Source organism: Halichoeres trimaculatus, unplaced genomic scaffold, assembly GCF_033239565.1.
Source record: "Halichoeres trimaculatus isolate MK-OKI-2021-1 unplaced genomic scaffold, fHalTri1.1 fHalTri1_scaffold_2, whole genome shotgun sequence".
Classification (NCBI taxonomy): domain Eukaryota; kingdom Metazoa; phylum Chordata; class Actinopteri; order Labriformes; family Labridae; genus Halichoeres; species Halichoeres trimaculatus.
This window is the reverse complement of record NW_027437180.1, coordinates 20752077-20771821: the sequence shown is the minus strand read 5'-3', so window position 1 is coordinate 20771821 and position 19745 is coordinate 20752077. Positions and strand designations below refer to the sequence as shown.

Here is a 19745-nt window from a genome sequence, read left to right as displayed (position 1 = left end):
GTGTGTGTGTGTGTGTGTGTGTGTGTGTGTGTGTGTGTGTGTGTGTGTGTGTGTGTGTGTGTGTGTGTGTGAGACAGCGTTAAGTAGACAGATTAAGACTAGAAGGGTATTAAAGCTAACAACTGGAGCACTGAACCCAATCACTTCACTGCTGGTGAGTCATTAACCCCTCAACATCATCTTCCTGTGTGTGTGTGTGTGTGTGTGTGTGTGTGTGTGTGTGTGTGTGTGTGTGTGTGTGTGTGTGTGTGTGTGTGTGTGTGTGTGTGTGTGTGTGTAGCCTGGCAGGCAGGAGGAATGTCAGATCTTGATTGATGTAGTCGACAGAGGGAGGGCATTCTTCTATAAGTGCTTAAAATGACAGAACACACACACACACATACACATACACATACACATACACACACATACACATACACATACACACACACACACACACACACACACACACACACACACACACACACACACACACACACACACACACACACACACACACACCACACACACTCCTAAGTTATCCCCTGAATCACAGGCTGAGTACACTGACATTAAGACTACAACAAGAGCAGCGACATCAAAGTGAGGAGAAGCAGCGCTGTGTTTGTGGAGCTTCATCCCTCCTTCTTGCTCCCCCAGTTGAACAGTTTGGACATCTGAGACTTCTTCTTTGGTTTTTCTTTCTTTATGCCTGAAGTAGAAGAAGATGTAAACATAAATGTTGAGACAAGTCAAAGATATTCTATAAAATATCAATCCATAAATTGAATTAAGGTTTTATATTTCAAATATATTTTTTTATAAAAACATTTCTCAGACAAAACTCACAGTTAGTGTTTTTCATTTAACAATAATTTTACGCTAACTAAACATCTATTTACAGCATAGTATATGCATAAAATATATAGCCTGGACTATCATAATCAAAACACTCACCCTTTTTCTTTGCAGACAGCATACCTCCTTAGAAGCAAACACTTAATAAAATAATCTAAATTTTGAAGCCACTCATTTCGCAAACTAGAAACTGTGAGTAGAAACTGTGGGTTCAAAGGTGAAAGCCGAAGCCTTTCCTTTGAGCTAAATTCCAAATCCAGACTCCTGGACTCTGCAGTATAGTCTCCACATGCACATTTGGTTCTTCCTTTATTAGAAGCTCATGAAAAAGCTCCATATTTCCCTAATCAGCTAATGAAGAAATGAATTTTTGATGAAAGAGTCCAAATCTAACATTGAGGCAGTGGCGGCTACTGGTCAGTCAAGGAGGAGAAGCTCATTTTTTTCCGGCCTACATCATTAATTTGTTTATTTTTTTTAAACATAAATTCTACCCTCTGTTCCTTTTCGTAGGACTTGAGCTGCTTTAAACAGGAGAAGCTGCTCTCTACACATGCAGTCTGTAAGTGTGAGTGACAGGGGGAGAAGCTCCACAGCAGCTGTAGCTGCTTATTGGTGAAAAGAGAGAGAATCTTTAAACACAACGCTCGTCGTTTTTAAGAAAGGTAAACTCGCAGGGGATCGATAAAGCCTCTGGATCAGTCCAGAACAACTGAGAAGATGCTCCGGTGGAGGGTTATACTTCAAGATCCCTGACTGGCTCATATCACTGTCAATCAAAAAGGGATTCAGCCTCAGACAGATCATCCGATCATCATGCAGAAGCCCAGCGTCCAGACCAGCCCACTGCCTCATAGACCCCCAGAGATGCTCAGCGTCTGATGGGCGGGACAAAGCCCAGCGTTTATCCAATGACCATCCAGTTTCCACAGTGGAACAACCCACTCTACGCTTCCCCGCTGAGGTCAGAAGACGCTCAGCGTCTGACTGTGTTAAAGCGCTGAGACGCTGCGGGGATGAATGAGAAGGAGGTCGAGCCAGTTACCTGTGATAGGTAGCTGATTCTGAACAAAAGATGAAGGAATTCTAGCGCATATTTTGTCAATGAAATGTACACACAGCAGTACATATCACCACTTTTTTAGAGGAAGCTGAGCTTCCCTTGTCAATCTTAGAGCAGTAGCCACTGCATTGAAGGTATAAGAGGACATATTTTCCAGAAGTTCTTGTAACAACACGAACATATTGAAGCATGTTTAATATAAGTTCTTAGTCATTCAGGACTGAGAGAAGCTTTGTTTTAAAGTTGGGCTTAAAGTTTGATAAAAGTGAGTGTTTGCTGAAATCCAGGTCTGATGAACCAAGGGGAGGATCATTTTTGGTGTCCTGTTAGGAGATTAACAAACACCTGGGAGCCAATCACATAGTAACACTTCCTCAAGCAGTATACAGATTGATTTATCTCTTATGATTCAACATTCATGTAAACTAACACATGGCTGTGCTCTGAGTTGTAATGAACTGTGAAACTTTGGCATTAACTTTATGAATACATTAAATGAAAATGGCCGGTCTTTAGCCCACAGTCTGCATTCACCCGCTGTAGCTTAATGACCTTTCACTGAGGTTCAATAAATCTCCTCGTTTTTCAGCCCTGCTTTTTAGTCATGAATTGCAAATGAAGCCGGCTTTAACTTTCCTCTTTCAGAGGGGTCAAATTAAGCAGCTACATTATCCATTTGTTTAATGAAAACACCGCTGACAAAAAGAGGGGGGCATTTTTGTTTGATGCTTTTTCCATTAGCAGTCATTAGATCAAATGAAGTAAAAACACTGCCCTTAAAATGCAGCACACACACACACACACACACACACATCACAGAGAGAAATCTATTCACTTCAATTAGAGGCTTCTATGATGGAAATCCTCAACTGAGTAATTCATAAGTATCTGCGTTTCAGTGACAAAGAGGTTATGATAACTAATGAACAGGGTGTGGAGGCGCTGGAGTCACTTACTAAAATTTTTCATCATCTTGTTCAGCTCCTCGTCCTCCTCTTCCTCCCTGAGAAAACAAAGCAAGAAGACAGAAAGCTCAGTTAACCAAAGTTCTTTATGGATCAGGAAAATGTGTTGTGGCTCCTTGCTTTACTTTATGAGGTTTGTAATTAAAAAGTTAGCTCCACTGCTTTGAGAACAATGGACCCACAGTCACTTGCAATGTTTTCAAAACGTTACATAATTGGCGGATGATGCACTGTGTTGTCTTCTCTTTTGTTAAATGTTTGGTCTACTTGTCTTGTACACTATATTTCTGTCTGAGGACCCTCTAAAACTCGACAAAACCCTTCAAGAGGTTATTCCTGAGTAATAAAAAAATTTAAGTAACATCTAAAAACTTTTAATTTTTTTGACTTCCTGAGACTGGAAGCTTTTTTACAGTTTTGATTGACATTCTCTTTCATCACAGTGTTTTCCACAGGAAAAATCTTCTGAACTGTTAATTTAACTTTCTGTATTCACCTATCTGTAACCTTGCAAATCAGAGACATCTGTCTGTTTTGGCTTATTTCCTCTGGGCCCCATACCAAAACGAATCTTTTTCATGTGTCATTCTTTTGTCTCAGATTTACTGGATTGATATAGTTAGGGGATTTTTTTTTTGCTTGTTAAACAAAAAAAAAAAAAAAACTTAATCCAAACAGAAAAGAAATGGTCTCATAATCAAATATTTGAATCTCATTATGGTAATAAATGTTTTGGAAACTTAAAACTGTCCGATTTGCTAAAGCTGTGACCCCAAGAAACATAAAACTACTTAATCTGCAGGAACCAGCTCTTAAAAAGCTTTAGGCTGTGACTTTTTACTACCTCAGTTTCTTTCTGAATTACACAGAAGCTTTAACATTGGTGGATGATAATCAAAGTCATGTACACACCTGATTCTGTCCTCATCCAAACCATCTATGATCGCATTCCTGTCATTGACAATCTCCACTAATTTGTCCATCAGCTCCTTTTCTCTCCTCCGATCCCGCTCCGTTTTTCTGTAATCTGATCAAACACATACACTGTTCACTTTCTGATGTTTAATCTCGCTCATAATGTTCTGATTTTTTTTTCATCAAATCCTCACCTGGTGTTTCCATCAGTCTCCTGAGCTCCTGTTCCACACTGGGCTGCTGCTCCTCCAAGTCCTGAGTTCTTCCACTGAAATCATAACACACACATCATTATTTTATATTATTCACTAGGTTGTTCTCAGAATTCGGCTGAAGGGTGTTTTTATCATGTTCAGAGATCGTCTTATTCAGGCTCCTGTTACATCAGTCAACTCTGCAGAAATATGTAATGAGAAGGAACCTGAGGTCCTCTCATCAGGGATAAGATTTAGTACTTTAGTCCAGACATTTGAGGAGTAAATCTCCAAAACATAGGGAATAGGGGAATTTCAGAAGTCATAGCAGCAATCAAGAAAACAAAAAGTAAGAAAGTGTACAGAAAGTAAAAAAAGTTATGTGAAACAATTTACTCTAAATCCTGAGACACACCTATGTGTATAATTGTTAACCCCTTTTCCACATCTCTTTATGCCTGCATCACACCTGCCTGTATGTGTAGAAGGTGCTGATCAGGATAGTGGTGTAGAGGGATAAATGCAGCATAACTCCAGAGCAACATTACAGCACTGTTGTGGATTTTTCTGAATAAAGAAGACATTTCTGAGGGGTAGAAAGAGCTTTAACACCAATGTATCACAGCAATAACTGCTGTGCATGTGTTGTGTTCATGTTCAGCAGCATCCTGCTTCTCACTTTCAGTCCACTGCAGCCAGCAGGGGGTGAGCTGTCTCTTTTCCAGGGTGTCCTGCTGTGGGCCGGAGGAGGGAGGACACTGGGAATTCAAACTGTCAACCTTCTGGCTACAAGTCTGTTTCGGTGATCGCTAAATAGTGGCATGGCCCTTTTGTAAGTGTGTGTTGGTGTGATGATGTGTGTACTCACATGTAGACCAGTTCAGACTCCCGGCGTATGGCCACCTGCTTGTTCCTGATCAAGTTGAACCACTCAACCATGAGTTCATCCATGAGAGAGTCATCCTCGCCGTCTGAGACACAAATGCACACCCAGTTAATCCACTCCCAGTTAATCCCATGACTTCCTGTAAATCTGCCTCTTTTTGTTAAAGAGGTACAATATGTGTGTGATCATCTCACCTTCTTCACTGCTGCGAAGCTTCACTTCCAGCTCCACTCCCCTCCTCTCCAACTCGTTCAAATTATCCTCAATCTCCTGCAGCTCCTTCAGGATTTTCTCTTTGGGAATGTAATCTGGCTTAGTCTGCAGATGTAATATAAACAAAAAAATCAAACAAAAAGAACAGTGAACTGGAAGAGAGTTGAAAAACATCGATCAAGGCTATCAATACTTAAAAATTCCAGCACCTTTATTAAAATCTTTCACTTTAAAGGCAGTTCAATTAAATGAGAAAAGAAAGCTGTTTAGAGCTGCCCAGCTACATGCATACCATGGTTTCATCATACTTCTTTTAATGTTTAACTGAGGCCAGGCCACCCGATTGCTGATGAAACCTATGTTGTCTTTATATAATTTTTTTTTCTTTTTCAAAGAAAACACCTGCACACTGTCCAACTTGCAAAAAATAAACACAAGTTAATTCGGCACTGTTTCGGTCCACAACGTTGCAGAATTAAACAATATTTATTTTTTGCAAGTTGGACAGTGAGTGGGTGTTTTCTTTAAAATTGTTCTCCTGGATACCTGAACCTGTCCTCAATAATAGATGTGCGAAGAACTTTTTCTCATGATACAAAAAAAAAACTAAAATCATTGCAATATAATAGAAAATTAAAAGATAAAAAACAAATGCAACCCAGAATTTGAACCAACACAAATTTGCAGAACACTGCAGTTCTTCAAGGGACCACTTGAGGCAGGGTACAAAATCTCAAGAATCACCAACAACAGGGGTGGCCAACCTGTGGCTTGCGAGCTGCATGTGGCTCTTTGCCTTTCGGAGTGCTGCTCTTTGATCCATTCATACACAAAAAAAAATATTTATATGCATTGTTATGAGTAGTGCTGTGCCGATCAATCTAATATGTGATGAGATTGATACTTAAGTTTCAGTTTCTCTTTTCCGCGTGCTTCTCTCAATTACTCATAGCTCATAGCTTTCTATCTTGATAGATAGATACATACATACATACATTTTCTGCTGTAAAAACAGAAATTTGACTTTAACACAGCTCCAAGTACAAATTCAAACACACTTACAGGGTAAATCTTGCTTTGAAAATTGGAAATATATTGATTTTCATTTCATGTCATTTTGTTTATGTGAAAGGAAGTGCGTTCCCGAGGCCACATGTGTGATGTGGCTCTTTGTAGTATCACAGTAATTTTTGTGGCTCTTAGTCTCTGACTGGTTGGCCACTCCTGATGTAAAATGTTACTGCTTTGTGGTTTTAAACACTGATATATTGATCAATGGAAGTAAATCTGCAATTGTTTTTTGGAGGGCAACTTTCAATCCCTGTGTTTGTGTCTCACAATCCACCAGAGGGTCCTAACTCCTGCTTTAATCCAGTGAACTGCCCCTTTATTATAAAGTTTTAAAAAGGCTTCAGTGGTCATGAATGATGAGAACAAGCCGGCTTTAAAGGGCATCTTCTGCCTTTTTTGGACTGAAAATATTTTTTAAAAATCCATTGAGGAAAATCCAAAGGTTAATCACCTTGACAATCTTTGTCTCTGATTGGGATCCATTTGAAGTTGGGTCTCTCTGGCCATTCAGGAACCCTTAAAAAGAAAGAGTTATCATAAGTACAAGAAATTATAAAACAGAGGCAACAAGTCAAATGATGTAGCATTAAAAAAGGTTTGGGCACAAGATGGCGATGTAGGGCTATTTTTCGTACATATAAGCAGAACATAGGACCACAGGTGAGCATGTTACCCTTTGATGCTGGTGGAGTGACAGAAATGTTCGGGGTGGGGGCAGGAGGGGAGGGGGAAGGCCTGATGTTAAGCTCTGAAGTCTGTGTCTTTCCAGCTCCATTAGCCCATGATTTGGGCGAGGACTGTGAGGGACCAGCTGGTCTGAGGATGAGACAGAGACAAAGAGGGACAGGGTTTAATAAATGGCAATGTTTCAGCTCATACAGGTAGTTCCTTTCCTGTCTGGCTGTGCTTCTTAGTGTTGATTCATGAGAGAGGGAGAAAAGGTCATCTGGGGGAAGGATCTGTGAGCACTGAGCATATGTCGCACTGCAGAGAACTCCACTCAGTCCTGACACCATTTGGAGATCACATGCATGTGGCGGAAGGGAAGAGACAGAAAGCTCTGACTACAAATGACAGCGGAGACATTTGGAGGAGCAGCAGGTACAGGCTTCCTGAGGGAGGGAGGGATGGTTGGATAGATGGATGAAAGAGTGGATCATAGGATGGATGGATGGACAGGACATCAGGAGAAAAGAGCCTAACACGGTTAACACTTGATCGTGTTGACACACTGTGAGCATGCTCACACAGAGAAACTCCCTGCTGGAGGTATGAGACCAGGAACTGAGCCAGTGAACACAAGAAATCAGCCATGAAACTACAAAACTAGTGTTGGGACTTGATTAAAAAATTAATCGAATTAATTATGCCATTTGTAATTAATTCATCGTAATTAATCACATTTTAATCACATCAATATTCAACATCAGAAGCAACACTTTTCAAGCTAAACAGATTTTGATAGAAGACTAAATCATTGAATATTCTCATACACAAGTTTAAACCACAAAATCCTGTTTATTTTAATTAGAAGAAGGTTTTTTTTGTGGACACTACTTTCAAGTACATTCATCAGCCATTATGTGGTAAATAGTGCTGTCAGGAGATTAAAAAATAATCAAATTATTTACAGGATTTGTTATTAATTGATCTAATTAATCACATTTTAATGTTATATCTGCTTAAGGTCCCGACATAAAGAATTTGAACTGTAGGGCATTACAAAATTATAGTGCATGACTAATCAAATGAATTCACGAAAAAGAGAAGATTTGTAAATCCTTTTTTTTTTCAGCTGGTCAATATTAATTAAAATGTCCATATTCCCTGCTATTGACATTGGATTACTGTTTACTGCGTCTATAGAAGTAAATTATATTTTTCAGCGGAGAGAGGCGGGGTCTGGTGGAGCTTGTAAATCAAAACCCTGCTCGTAAACTACTGTGGGTGGTGCGCTCTTTGGATGAGAGCTCAGCATAGATATTAGGAGAAATGTGAGATGACAGAGACACAGAGAGACGCTGCAAGTCAGGAAAAGTCAGGCAGCTCACGCTGACACGAAGATGTGTCACGGTAGTTCAGAGAGAAAGAGTGGCACCATCGTGGGAAAAGACGACGGAGATCATTGAGAGGATCAAAGGATGGAGCGCCCGAGATGAACACGATCAAAAAAGTTTGATATTTCTATTTTTTGGACCAAAAACAGGAAGAAAGACATAAAAGAAGAGGGTCCACTCTTCTTAAGTAACTTTGGTGTTTACATGGTCAGAGAAAACATTATTATTTGGGTCTCAAAGATCATTCAAGATGCTCTGAAATGGCTGGCAGCCATTGAGTTAATCTTGCGTTGATTTTTATAATGCATTAATGTGCGGTGTAATTAATTAATCTAATTAACGCGTTAAAGTCACAGCGCTATAAAAAATGTGACAAAGTGGAACAGGACAAAGTCAACAAACTGGTCTTACTTGGTCTCTTTGGATACAGGCTTTAGTTTCGACCTCCAGTCTGCTGGAGACTCATTTTCTGACACTTCTGAAATGACAAAAACACACAAACTTTCAGCTTCACTTCCTTCAAACCAAAGTCCTATTCACACATTTCAGTTCTTATTTGCAGTTATTTGTGTTTTAAAGATAAACAGCAGGTCACATCCAGAAGGGCAGCCACAAGAAGAGAAACATTTGTAGAGTCTGCAGGTTCAGTCTTTACCTTTGAAGATCTGACAAAATAAAAACACTGTTTCACCATTTCTGAGTTCTACGTTCCTCGTGTCTATTAAGTTAGTGACATAGGTACAACAAGAGAAAAGGGTTAACAGCTCTGAGCTTGACTCGATCAATATATATATATTTTTTTCAGCTTTTTATGCCTTTGATCAGACAGCAGTGGGCAGTGGATAGAGCAGCAAACAGGGTGAGAGTGGGGAGTGACACGCAAGAAAGAGGCCACAGGCTGGATTCCAACTTGGGCCACCCACTAGAGGGCGAACCTCATGGTAAAAAACCTAGACCACGAGGCCATTTGCCCCAACTTTCTGTATTCTAAATTTTAAAGTCCATCTCTCGTGAAAATGTTCCCACTTGACCCTAAAAGACAAAAAACTGCCTCCTACAACGAGCTATGTTCGGATTATTAGTTCTTAAATCTTAATGTTTTTATACATTGATACTGTATTTTAAATCAATTTAAGTCAGATTTCAAAAGAATGAATCAGCCTTTGTATATAATTTATAACTGGTTTTGAACACTTTGCATTAATTGCCCAACTGAACTGCTGTCTGTATATTCAGAAAAAGAGCGCTTACTTGATCTGTTTGGTGAAACACTACTGTGTTTAGAGCCCCCTCTGTCTTGACTTCCAGGTCTGAGTCCACCATTGCTGGATGCGTTTGAGGCCAAGGATGTGCTGTCCTGAGTCTTTAAGTCGTCCAGAATCGATCTGTCTGCTTTCAGCCTCACTCTCCCTCTGACTTTCTCTGTCTCTTTCTTTGGAGTCTCTGCTGGAGGCGATCTGAAAAGAGATTAGTAAATGCTATTATTCACCTGAAGGGGTCAGGCTAAGGCAAGGTATTAACAGCTCTTGTGATTAGCTCACTTACTTTTCAGTTTTCTTGAGTGCCACATTCATCCACGAGGGCTTGCTGTTGTTATTGTTGTTCTCCTCAGTCAGTTTTTTAGATATGAAGGCCGCAGCTGATGCTTTTGCCTTACTGCTCTCACTCACCTTCCCTGAATCTCTACCTGTAGATGTTTCAGTCTTTTCTGTGTTGAAGCTAACATGTGTTTCCTTACTGTCAGGACCACCAACATTCACAACCACAGTGACAGCCTGACCAGGTGAGGCCTCCTGGACCTTTCTATCTTTTTTTAAGTGAAGGTTTATGGCTGTATTTGTCCTTTCTTTGTCATTGACTGTGTGAGTTTTCTCTGTCACTTTTGGATCTTTTTTCACGTTTGTCTCCATTACTGCAGTCTTTTTTTCTTTGTCAGGGGAGGTGTCGGCTTTTTCAGTCACTTTGGTATTTTTTTTTAAGTCAAAATTTATGGCTGAAGTCTTTTTGTCTTTCTCACTGATGGCGTTAGCTTTTTCTGCCTTTTTGGTGTCAGTGTTTATAGCTGTTGTCTTTTTTTCTTTGTCATTAGCAGCGTTAGCTTTCTCCATCACTTTAGTCTCCTTTTTTAGGCCAAAGCTAAAGAGTGTAGTCTTCTTTTCTTTGTCTTTAGTGGTGTTATCTTTCTCAGCCACTTTAGTATCTTTTTTGAAATCACTGTTAATGGCTGTGGTCTTTTTCTCCTTGTCATCAGCAGTGTTGGATTTCTCAGTCTCTTTATTCTCTTTTTTCCAGTCAAAGTTCATAGCTTTAGTTTCTTTTTTCAAGTCAGCGTTTGTAGCTTTAGTTTCTTTTTCTTTGTCCTTGGAGGTGTTTGCCTTCTCAGTCACTTTCGTATCTTTTTTAACATCAGTGTTTGTGGTTGTGGTCTCTTTCTCTGCTTCCTTGCCAGTGTTATCCGACTGGAAAAACTTGAGTTTGGATTGCAGCGTCTTTGCTGCCATGGCTGAGGTGCGCGGAGCAGGAGTTGGTCTGGTGTCCATTGGGGTGGCCGTGGATTCACAGGTGGTCTGTCTAGGTGCAGGTTTCGGGACGACAGATGATGTCTGATTCTCTTTTTCAGCAGGAGAGTGACTTGAAGAAGAGACAGTGCTGGAGAATGTGGGCGGGGTGCTGGGTTTCTCTGACAGCCATGCTGGTCCTGGTCTGGAGGGAGTGTGAGTGGTCATGCTGGTTTTGCTGGTGTCTGATAGAGGCGCTGATTTGGATACAGCGGTGTTTGTGGGTAAATCTCTGAAAGGTGTCAGTGAGTTTGCAGGAAGCAGTGCCCTGAAAGAAAAAAAAAGTTGAAACATCTCTGCAGTCCTTGAACACTGAGGGTCAGACTTCAACTCCTGGACAAAGATCTCCTGTTGGTGCTGTTATAGTTTTGGATAAGCTACCTCCAAAAAACAAAAAAAGGTTTTATAACCTCTTAATATCAGAGACATTAGAGACTACCTACACCTTTGTACCTGCATTCACAGGTTTTTCATGCGTACTTACTTTGCACAGTGCCTGTGATAGAGCTTCCCATCTACTAGATGTCGCTGCACCAGGTGAACGTGCTTATTGCAGGACACGCATTTGTTACTCAGGGTTCCTGTCTGATGGGGTTTCTCAACAGGAACATCCTAGAAGAGGAAAAGAGAAAAGGAGAGAGGTTTAGGGAGCAGATGAAAGTCTCTCTAAAGTTCAGGGTCACTTTAAATACATCTGAATTTCTGTGTGTCTCCTCACACACTAAAGCCGCATTTCCACCAAGCAGTCCGGTTTGGTTCAGTACAGCTTGGCACGGTTTGGTACAGTTAAGCCAAATTTTGTTTGCGTTTCCACAGCAAAACTGTGCCCCCTCGTGGTAGGCGGCGTGTAAGCTGCAGCTGTTAAATAACAGCGTGACACCGTAGCAGTGCGACACAAGTTTACCCCGCTAATAAGTCCTATGAAGAAGAAAAACGCAACACAGTGCAACAGAGAGCATAGATGGAAGACATGCAGCATTTCGTCCTCTTTGTGATTGGCATGTAGCTCTTTGATACAAAGTGCAATCAAGCTTCGTTTAGGAGAAGGCTGTGTGCCGGCAGGAGAAATGCAGCCGCTGTCGCACGGTAAGTTACGATTCTTTTGACCAATCAACGGTCTGTAGTGATGTAGCTCCACCTTCCGAGATCTGATTGGTTTAATCTGGCACCCATATGAAAGGGTCCCAAAAAGTGGGATGACTCGTCTCGTCTCGGTTATTTGGTGATCTGTCCCGGGATAAGTCAGTGGAAAGATTACCTGTTTGATGTTTCTGGTTTGTTTCGGGGAAGGAGCGGGCAATGTGATGTTGGAGGAGGGAGGAGGGCTGTTCTCCCTGGCAGGCTTCGAAGAGGGAAACACCTTGGACACAACTGGCTGGTTCTTCTTCCCTGATGGTTCCCCAGTTGTGGGAGCTTCAGCGGGGCGTTTGATGCCTCCCAAACCACCGACTGCAGAAAACACACAAACAAACAAAAGCACATCAACGCTTTAGGTGAGAGTACAGGATTGTAAAGCCAAGCCAGACACAGTAAAACATTGACACTCACTTGGGGAGCGCCCGTGGAAGTAGTTGTAGTACTGGGATACATAAGTCAGGATACTGAGTCGATCTGGAACTTTGAGAGCCACCATGTCTTCTGCATCCAACAATGCTGGAATTCCCAACTGCTCCTCTGCAACACTGAACGCCTGCATCAAACCACAAAAGAGAGCTCTAAAGTAAACCTGAGAGGATGGAAATAGATCAATAAACCAAATAAAGTACATAGTTTGGATAATTGAGACCTGTCCTTTAGAAAGTTCTCACCTGTAGAAATTTGTATTCTTTACAGAATCTGAACTGATATGATAGTTTATTTTAAACCCCAGTTGATGACTCACATGTTTACAGTTTCTCTTCATTAGTATTAAAGTAGACCAGAGGAATTTTTTTTTTAACTTAAGCACAATAAAGTTAAAGTTACACAGACAAAGTGCTTGGAAAAAAGTATTTGGGGGGCACTGGTTTGGCCAAGAGGTTTGGTTGTGCACCCCACATGCAGGCTAGAGCCCCTGAAGCAGGTGGCCTGGGTTTGATCCTGACCTCATCCTCACCCTACTCTGTCCAATGTGCTATTCGCTCTGACTGAAGGTGTAAAAAGCCCTGGAAAACAAATGTTTGCCCTAAATGTATCTGTTCTGGTTAATTCAGTGCTGGGAACTCTGATGTAGACGACATTCTCATAAAATTAATGTGAACTGTTGTCCATTTCCTGCTTTGGCTTTATCCAAGAGGAAAAATTCAGACCACAAAAAGAAACTACACCTCATGTGTTTTGTGAGTCAGGATTCCAAAACCTGATTCTCATTCAACAATTCCAAGGAAGCTGAAAAAAACAACAAGAACAGGCATGCTGACCTGCCCGAGAAGCACAACTTAAATTCAGTTATCAGACAATCAAAACAACAATAAAATCTCTGTTTACTCTGCTCTGTCCTGACACACTTTTACTTCTTCAAGTCAACGCTTGTTTTGATAATCCGACCTCTTCCTCTGTCTCTATTAAGATCATGAAGAGTGACATAAAGAGGCTCTTAATTTAGGCTTTACTTGTTTTACTCTATGGAGCAAAAGTTTGGGCTCAGTTTTTTTCAGTCAAACAACTCACAGTCCAACAATGAAGCTCCAGGAAGAAAAAGAAAGAAGAATGCAACAAAGCAGCCAGCTTCAAAGTGCCGGGTTAAGACACTCTTTGTTCAGCTCCAACTTCTCCTTTCAGCTACTAACTTTTTTTTAAACAAAGAAATTTACAATTGAGGAACTCCCTGTTACCTTGCATCAGGTAGTGAAAATCCCAGAGTGAGCACACATGTAGAGTTATCATTAGGATGACAGTGAAAACAACTCTGACATTGCTTCATGAATGATTCGGTCGTTCAAATTAAAATAAATCGTCTGTGGGGAGTTTTTAGTGAGTAATGAACATGACTGAAGTTTCAGACATTATGGCTGATATTGCTCCAGCAGGTAGGCGTCAACTGAAGGGGAAGTGATAATGAGCAGGCAGCCAAAAAACTTTTTTTTTCTGCAGAGATTATCAGTCAAATATTCATCCATTAAAAGAAAGTACGATGAACTTTCAATGAGTTCATCAGAGTGAAACTGAGTTGTAAATTCACAGAAAGTGTGAACAGACACACCAGCAGCTACAGACTGTTATCACCTCACTCTAAACTAAATACTAACAACAAGCTAACATTATGGACATTTGAGGGTGTAGTTGGAATTTAATCAAAACATGAGCCCCTTGTGTTTGTCTCTGTATAATAGAAATATTTCTGTCTTATTCCCCACTCTGTGTCATCATTCAAAAATTGATAAACAATATTTTAAATCTGCAAAAATCATTCCTGGACTTTTGAACCAAAAATCAGGGTTCTTGCACCATTAAAAAAGTCAAATTTAATGCTTTTTAAGACCGAAACAAATATAATTTAAGACCCCAAAATTTCATTCAGTCAACGAAAAAATGTCAATTTATTTGCTGTAAACACAATCACAACTCACAGTTGGCGTTTTCTCTTTTTCCAACATTTTTTTTTCTCAACTGTGATGCAGAAAAGAGCCAACATTACATACAAAAATTGCATTATGGTAAACAACACACTGCATTGCACTTAACCCTTGTATTGTGTTAGAAAGCTGCCGATGTCCTTAGTGTTAGTGGGTCAAATTTGACCCGTGGTTAAACTATCACCCAATATTGTTTTTCACCTTATAGCTAACTTATTATGCTTTATATCCTTGTAAACAATGTTTTAAATGTTATATTTTTTGCCTCTATACTACTTTTATCTTACAACATTGCACTCGTTTTTAATTAAAAAAAAACTGTTTTAATTCACTTTTTATTTCTTGTAGTGAAGACCATGGGTAAGCACTATGCAAGCATTTTGCAAGTCTGAAAGACTAATATTAGAGCACACCTACCAAAAATTTAGTTGTCTTCTTTGTTTTTAACCTAACATTATTAACAATAGTAACATCTGTGGTCAAAACTGACCCGTATGGACTTATGTTGGGGGGGCAATAAAAAAAAACTTTATTTTTAATTAACCCACTCTTTTTATTCACAATGGCAAGTGCAAATTGAAAATTAACTCACAGGTTGTGTGTGCATGTGTGTATGTATGTGTGTGTGCGTGCAAGTGTGTTTCACCATCATTACCATCACCTGCACCAGCTAACTCTCCTATTTACTGCAATTTAATTAGTGAAACAAATCGCAACAAATACACACAATTAGAAGTGTTAAGGCAGATCACAGTGCTTTGTCTTTAGCATTAAATGCACCGTCCAGAAATTTAATACCTACAGCAAATTTACGGTAAATTTAAGACAATTTAGGACCTTCATTTCCCAGATTTTAATTTAAGACATTTTAAGACTTTTTAAGGACCTGCAAGAACCCTGAATATATTCCACATAAGAATGAATTGCCTTTTTTCACTAAGCAAAAAAAAGTGTTCGTTTTACTTTTCTGGTGTCCCTGAAATGTTTTACGGGATCTTAATCCTGTTTCAAAAAAGTGTGAAGCAACCTTGGTGAATATATGGGAAAATACATATCCAGAGGGTGACACGCAGAACACGTCTTACCAGTTTGTTGTTGTCATAGACATTTTCCTTCTTCAGTGAATCGAAGTTGCTGCAACAGAGGAGAAAAAAAAATGAGTAAGGAACCACATGTAAAGCAGCTTCCCCTCCTAATTCATGTGTTTACAAGCAGCGTGACACACACAGCATGTTGTTCAGTCATGCTCAGCTCCTCACTTCATCATACATTATGACACAGACAGTGTGACGATCAGGTCATTTCACAACAAACCACAGTGTTGTCACAGACCTCATGTCTGCAGTCACACAGCAAAGACTACAGACCCCTGCTTTCAACACAGCCATGACCTCGTTCATATTCAGTGAACTGAAGCCTTTACTCAATATCTGGTACTTCACACATATAAACATGGAATGTGCAGCCAAAGTCTGACAGTAAAGACTGGAGAGGAAACAACTGGAACAGCTGTCATCTGAAAGTGAAACTAATGTTGGTCCATCAGCCTTATGACCTCTCTGGAATTAAACCAGGACTGAACTGAGTCTAAGGTCAACCAAACACAGTGAGTCAAGTCTCTGGAATATCTGACAATAACTTCCACGAAAAGACAGCACTTCACAGCTGTCAGCAAACAGAGAAAAGATTAGCCTGCACACCACACTCACATGAAGTTTAATCACCACAATGTTTCGACCTGCTGATGCTATCAATTAACTTTTTATGGTTATGACAAAGCAGGCTAATCTTCTGTCTCCTGCTCCTGCTGGTTTCTAGCAGCCCTACACCCTTTATGGGTGTGAGTATTACCACCCAGCAACAAAGAAAAATATCATAACTATAACAGAAATCCCACTGGAAGTTATCTGGGAATTCTGGGGAATTCAACAATGATGGTGCTCAGAGAGAGATGTTCTTTCTCTTTCTTGTAGACAAATGATAAACACAGCCAGGGACGGGGGAGGTCCAGCACAGACACAAGCTGTGAGGCCTCATGAAACCTTCAGCTCAATGAGCATACACTGAAAACTAAACAGTATATGAAGCATTGGAAACAGATCTGGGGATTAATAATGTGTCAATTCACAGAACATTGTTTAAGCACAACACACACTGGCTCCTGTTTCTGCTTGACTTCAAATTTCTATTGTTTAGCTCAGATTTGAGCCAGCAATCAAAAAGTAACTTAAGAGAAAAAATTATCAGGTTGTTGGATAGTTCAAGAACTTCTGTGAAAGTTATCTTGGGTGAATTATATTGCTGGCTATAAAGTGACCATTGTGCTTGAGTGTATGTTGTCTGTGTTGTTTTTTAGTTGTCAAAGCAACAAATGAGCTTCTTTCTTTGTAAGGTCACAATTTAATGGTTTAATCTATTTCCAATGATAAACTTTGCTGATTGCAGCCATCGACTGAAAAAGCTCAAAGGGAGAGCAGAGTGGTTTCTTTTTTAACTTTGATTCAGACCTACAAGAACATAAAAGAAAACAGAGCAGGACTCAAGTTTAAAGCAATCTGTTGCTCATTTGCAGGACCATGTTCATGGAGCATTTTCCTTTCAAAGCTGCTCAGTGTTTTAGGGCTGACAGCCTGCAGGCCTTTTAATAGTGATGTGTGCTTAATGTTTGGCTGTAAGGGAAACAAATAATGATTGCCCCACTCAGGCTTGGTTGCTTGGCATCCTGGAATTTCAGAGTGGTGAAATAAATCAAACCACATATATTCATACAAGCTGCTTTTCTAAACTACTGGACAGCAGCTGAGTAGGAGTCCATGGCTAGGAATTGAGAAATCAAAACTCATTCAACTCCACAACTCAGATTGTATAAGTTTCTTCTTTGCCAATTCGGGAGTAAAAAACAAGAATTTTTGTTTCTCAATCCAATTATTTTGAAGTACATCAAGAAAAGTGAACTGCTTCACCTTATCTTAGCACTTATGCACAGGTTATCAAAATGTATAGCATAAGTTTTCTTAAGGTTTTGCTTTGAATCCTCAACCAGGATATGGTTTAGAAAATTAGACTTAAATCTTCAGTAACATTGATAGCAGAGGAAAATGAAGCCTTGTTAACACTACAATGGGGTTACTGGTCCTGCTGGGGGGCAGTTGTCAGCCCATGTAGTCGCCCATAGTCCCAGAGCTCAGCTCCTGTTCCTGCTTTTAATGCGCACCATGAAGCTTCCTTTCTTAAAAGAAACCCAGGAAGCTGAATGCTGGGATTAAAAACACAGAAGACTTTTGATGGGACACACAAAGATAAAACTGGACCATCATTGTGTGTTAAGTCAGAACTGGACCGTCCTAAACTTCTGTCAGCTTCTGTCTGTTTTGGTCTTGTGGTGTCTTACTTACATGAGGTCGGGTCTGTGTTTGTGGATCAGAGCGCAGAAAGCCAGACCGTCCCTGAACGACGTGGTCATGTTGGTGATGTTGACATCCCGGTACCCCTCACACTGGATCCGGCACCACTGCTGCAGCGCCTTCACGGCCGCCATCCCGACGCCCCGAGCCGCAGAAACGATCCGTGTGTGAGGCTGCTGGAGGCTCCCACGGATCCCTCTCCCTCCAGCAAGACTCTGAAAGTTTCCACCGCAGCCTGGACACGCTGGATCCAGGAAATGAGAGACTGCGGGAGCGTGTGTGTTTCAGTGAGATTCAAGAGTTCTTGACAGCGAAAGTGGAAGGGTAGTGAATGTGACACCTGTGGAAGGTCTGTGACGTAGCGTGGGTGGAGTTCAGAGCGTCTTTATGTGTCTTTAACCCTTTCCTCATTCGTGTGTGTTTGCGTGTGTGAGTTTGTGGCCTACATACTGTTTGCAGACTCAGCACTATGGGATAAGTACGTATATAAGAAAGCATGTCCAACTTATCAATTAAAGTTCAACAGTGGACATCAAAACTGCAAAATTTACATCATAGTTTCATGAAACTTCATAAAACAGTATGAAACTTAAAGCTCCTGTAAGGAACTTCCTATTTGCATTGATTCTGGTCCCCTCTGTGGCCAAAGTTGTTCATAATTTCACTGCAGGTCCTGTCTTATAAACTGTTTCCAGATGAAAAAAATATTTATATATATATATATATATATATATATATATATATATATATATATATATATATATATATATATATATATCATCTTAATGCTTATAAAGGTGAAATCTTGTTACTGTCTGTCAGGTCTGCCAGTTTTCCCCCCTCACATGGTTTCAGACATTAAAAATAACTTCAAAGAAATTTTCCATCTTGTCTCTTTTCAGTCCAGATGATTCATTCAGTATGATGAGATACAATATTCTACAGAGCCAAGTGTCAGAGCAATAAAGAGCGATACTAAATTATATTAAAGCATAGAGTATAACATGATATGACTTTTAATTGTCACCAAAGAAAAAACAGAAGTAGATATTTTGCACCACTTGATTTATGTATTTATGTTATTATGAGTTTATTCCCCGAAAAAAATAACCTCCACTAAACAAAAGCAGAGGTGTGTCGTCCTCCACAGCCCTACCAGTCAAGCATAATACATTTTCACATGTGATGTTTCTATTTTTGTTATTACAGGATGGTGTCATATTGATTTAAGGATAATAGAGTGGAGCTATTTTTGTTAATGAAGAGTTAAGTGTTAGACCAGTTAACCAGGCGTGGTTGTGTTTCAACCTGTCCTGTCCTGTCAGCTGGGTGGGGTCTGTTCTGGGAGTTACCTGACACCTGTGCATGCTCTCAGTTCATAGAGCAGGAGAGGAGTGTTTAACTAAATCAAACCTGCAAATACCTGCACACCACTTCACCTTGTTACCTAGAGTTTATTTGTTCAGCTGTGTGCTTTTGTCTGATTGATGAAAGAAAAATCTTCATAAACTATAAAGAACTGTAAAGAGTTTGACCATAAGAATAAATGTAAATTAGTGTTGCTGAGCTAGCACTTCTTTAAATACATCGCCTTCATCATATCAAGGTGAAGAGCCAACGAAACCCCAAAGAGTCTTTTCTTTAATGATTTTTTAACAATGTTTAATGATTTTCCAATCATTTGTTGTCAAAATGTTAACTGGTGTAACGTGTTTGGCCTAGAATGATCATCTTACTGTTAAACAGGTTTGGGCCACTTAAAAAACAGCATTCACACTTTGTTTATGTCTGTAGATGGTGCTACAGCTGTATGATTGTTTCTGAGTTAACTTTGAGGAAGCATGCGTAGATATTGATTCAATACAATATTTTGTTTATTTAAACCAAGCAGCAACCTCTAGTCGTGAGAAAAGAAGCAGTGCAGAAGTGTCAAACTGTAGTTCCTTGTGTGTCCACTTGAGGCCGGCTGCAGGCACATCAGAAAACAACATTCTCAGCCATTCAGAAAGTTTATCTTTCAAGCGAATT

General features: G+C 40.0%; 1 protein-coding gene across 1 annotated transcript; it reads right to left on the bottom strand.

The window, feature by feature from the left end:
- Positions 1-446: 446 nt before the first annotated feature.
- Positions 447-18065, bottom strand: LOC141787191 (MICAL-like protein 2). The gene is made up of 16 exons (XM_074665480.1): positions 17709-18065; positions 15399-15447; positions 12308-12449; positions 12018-12208; positions 11244-11371; positions 9747-11027; positions 9453-9658; positions 8613-8679; positions 6818-6960; positions 6596-6660; positions 5055-5178; positions 4843-4945; positions 3975-4048; positions 3778-3892; positions 2857-2903; positions 447-691 (listed from the first exon to the last, which is right to left on the bottom strand). Exons 1-16 carry the CDS (start codon positions 17849-17851, stop codon positions 615-617), a joined length of 2955 nt encoding a protein of 984 aa, XP_074521581.1. The 5' UTR covers positions 17852-18065; the 3' UTR covers positions 447-614.
- Positions 18066-19745: the final 1680 nt, after the last annotated feature.

Coding starts and splice junctions, on each gene's coding strand:
- LOC141787191 (XM_074665480.1), bottom strand. CDS start 17,851: ATGGCGGCCGTGAAGGCGCTGCAGCAGTGGTGCCGGATCCAGTGTGAG. Junction 12,450..15,398: donor TCTATGACAACAACAAACTG/GTAAGACGTGTT, acceptor GGTTTGATGCAG/GCGTTCAGTGTTGCAGAGGA. Junction 6,661..6,817: donor CACTCCACCAGCATCAAAGG/GTAACATGCTCA, acceptor TTTCTTTTTAAG/GGTTCCTGAATGGCCAGAGA.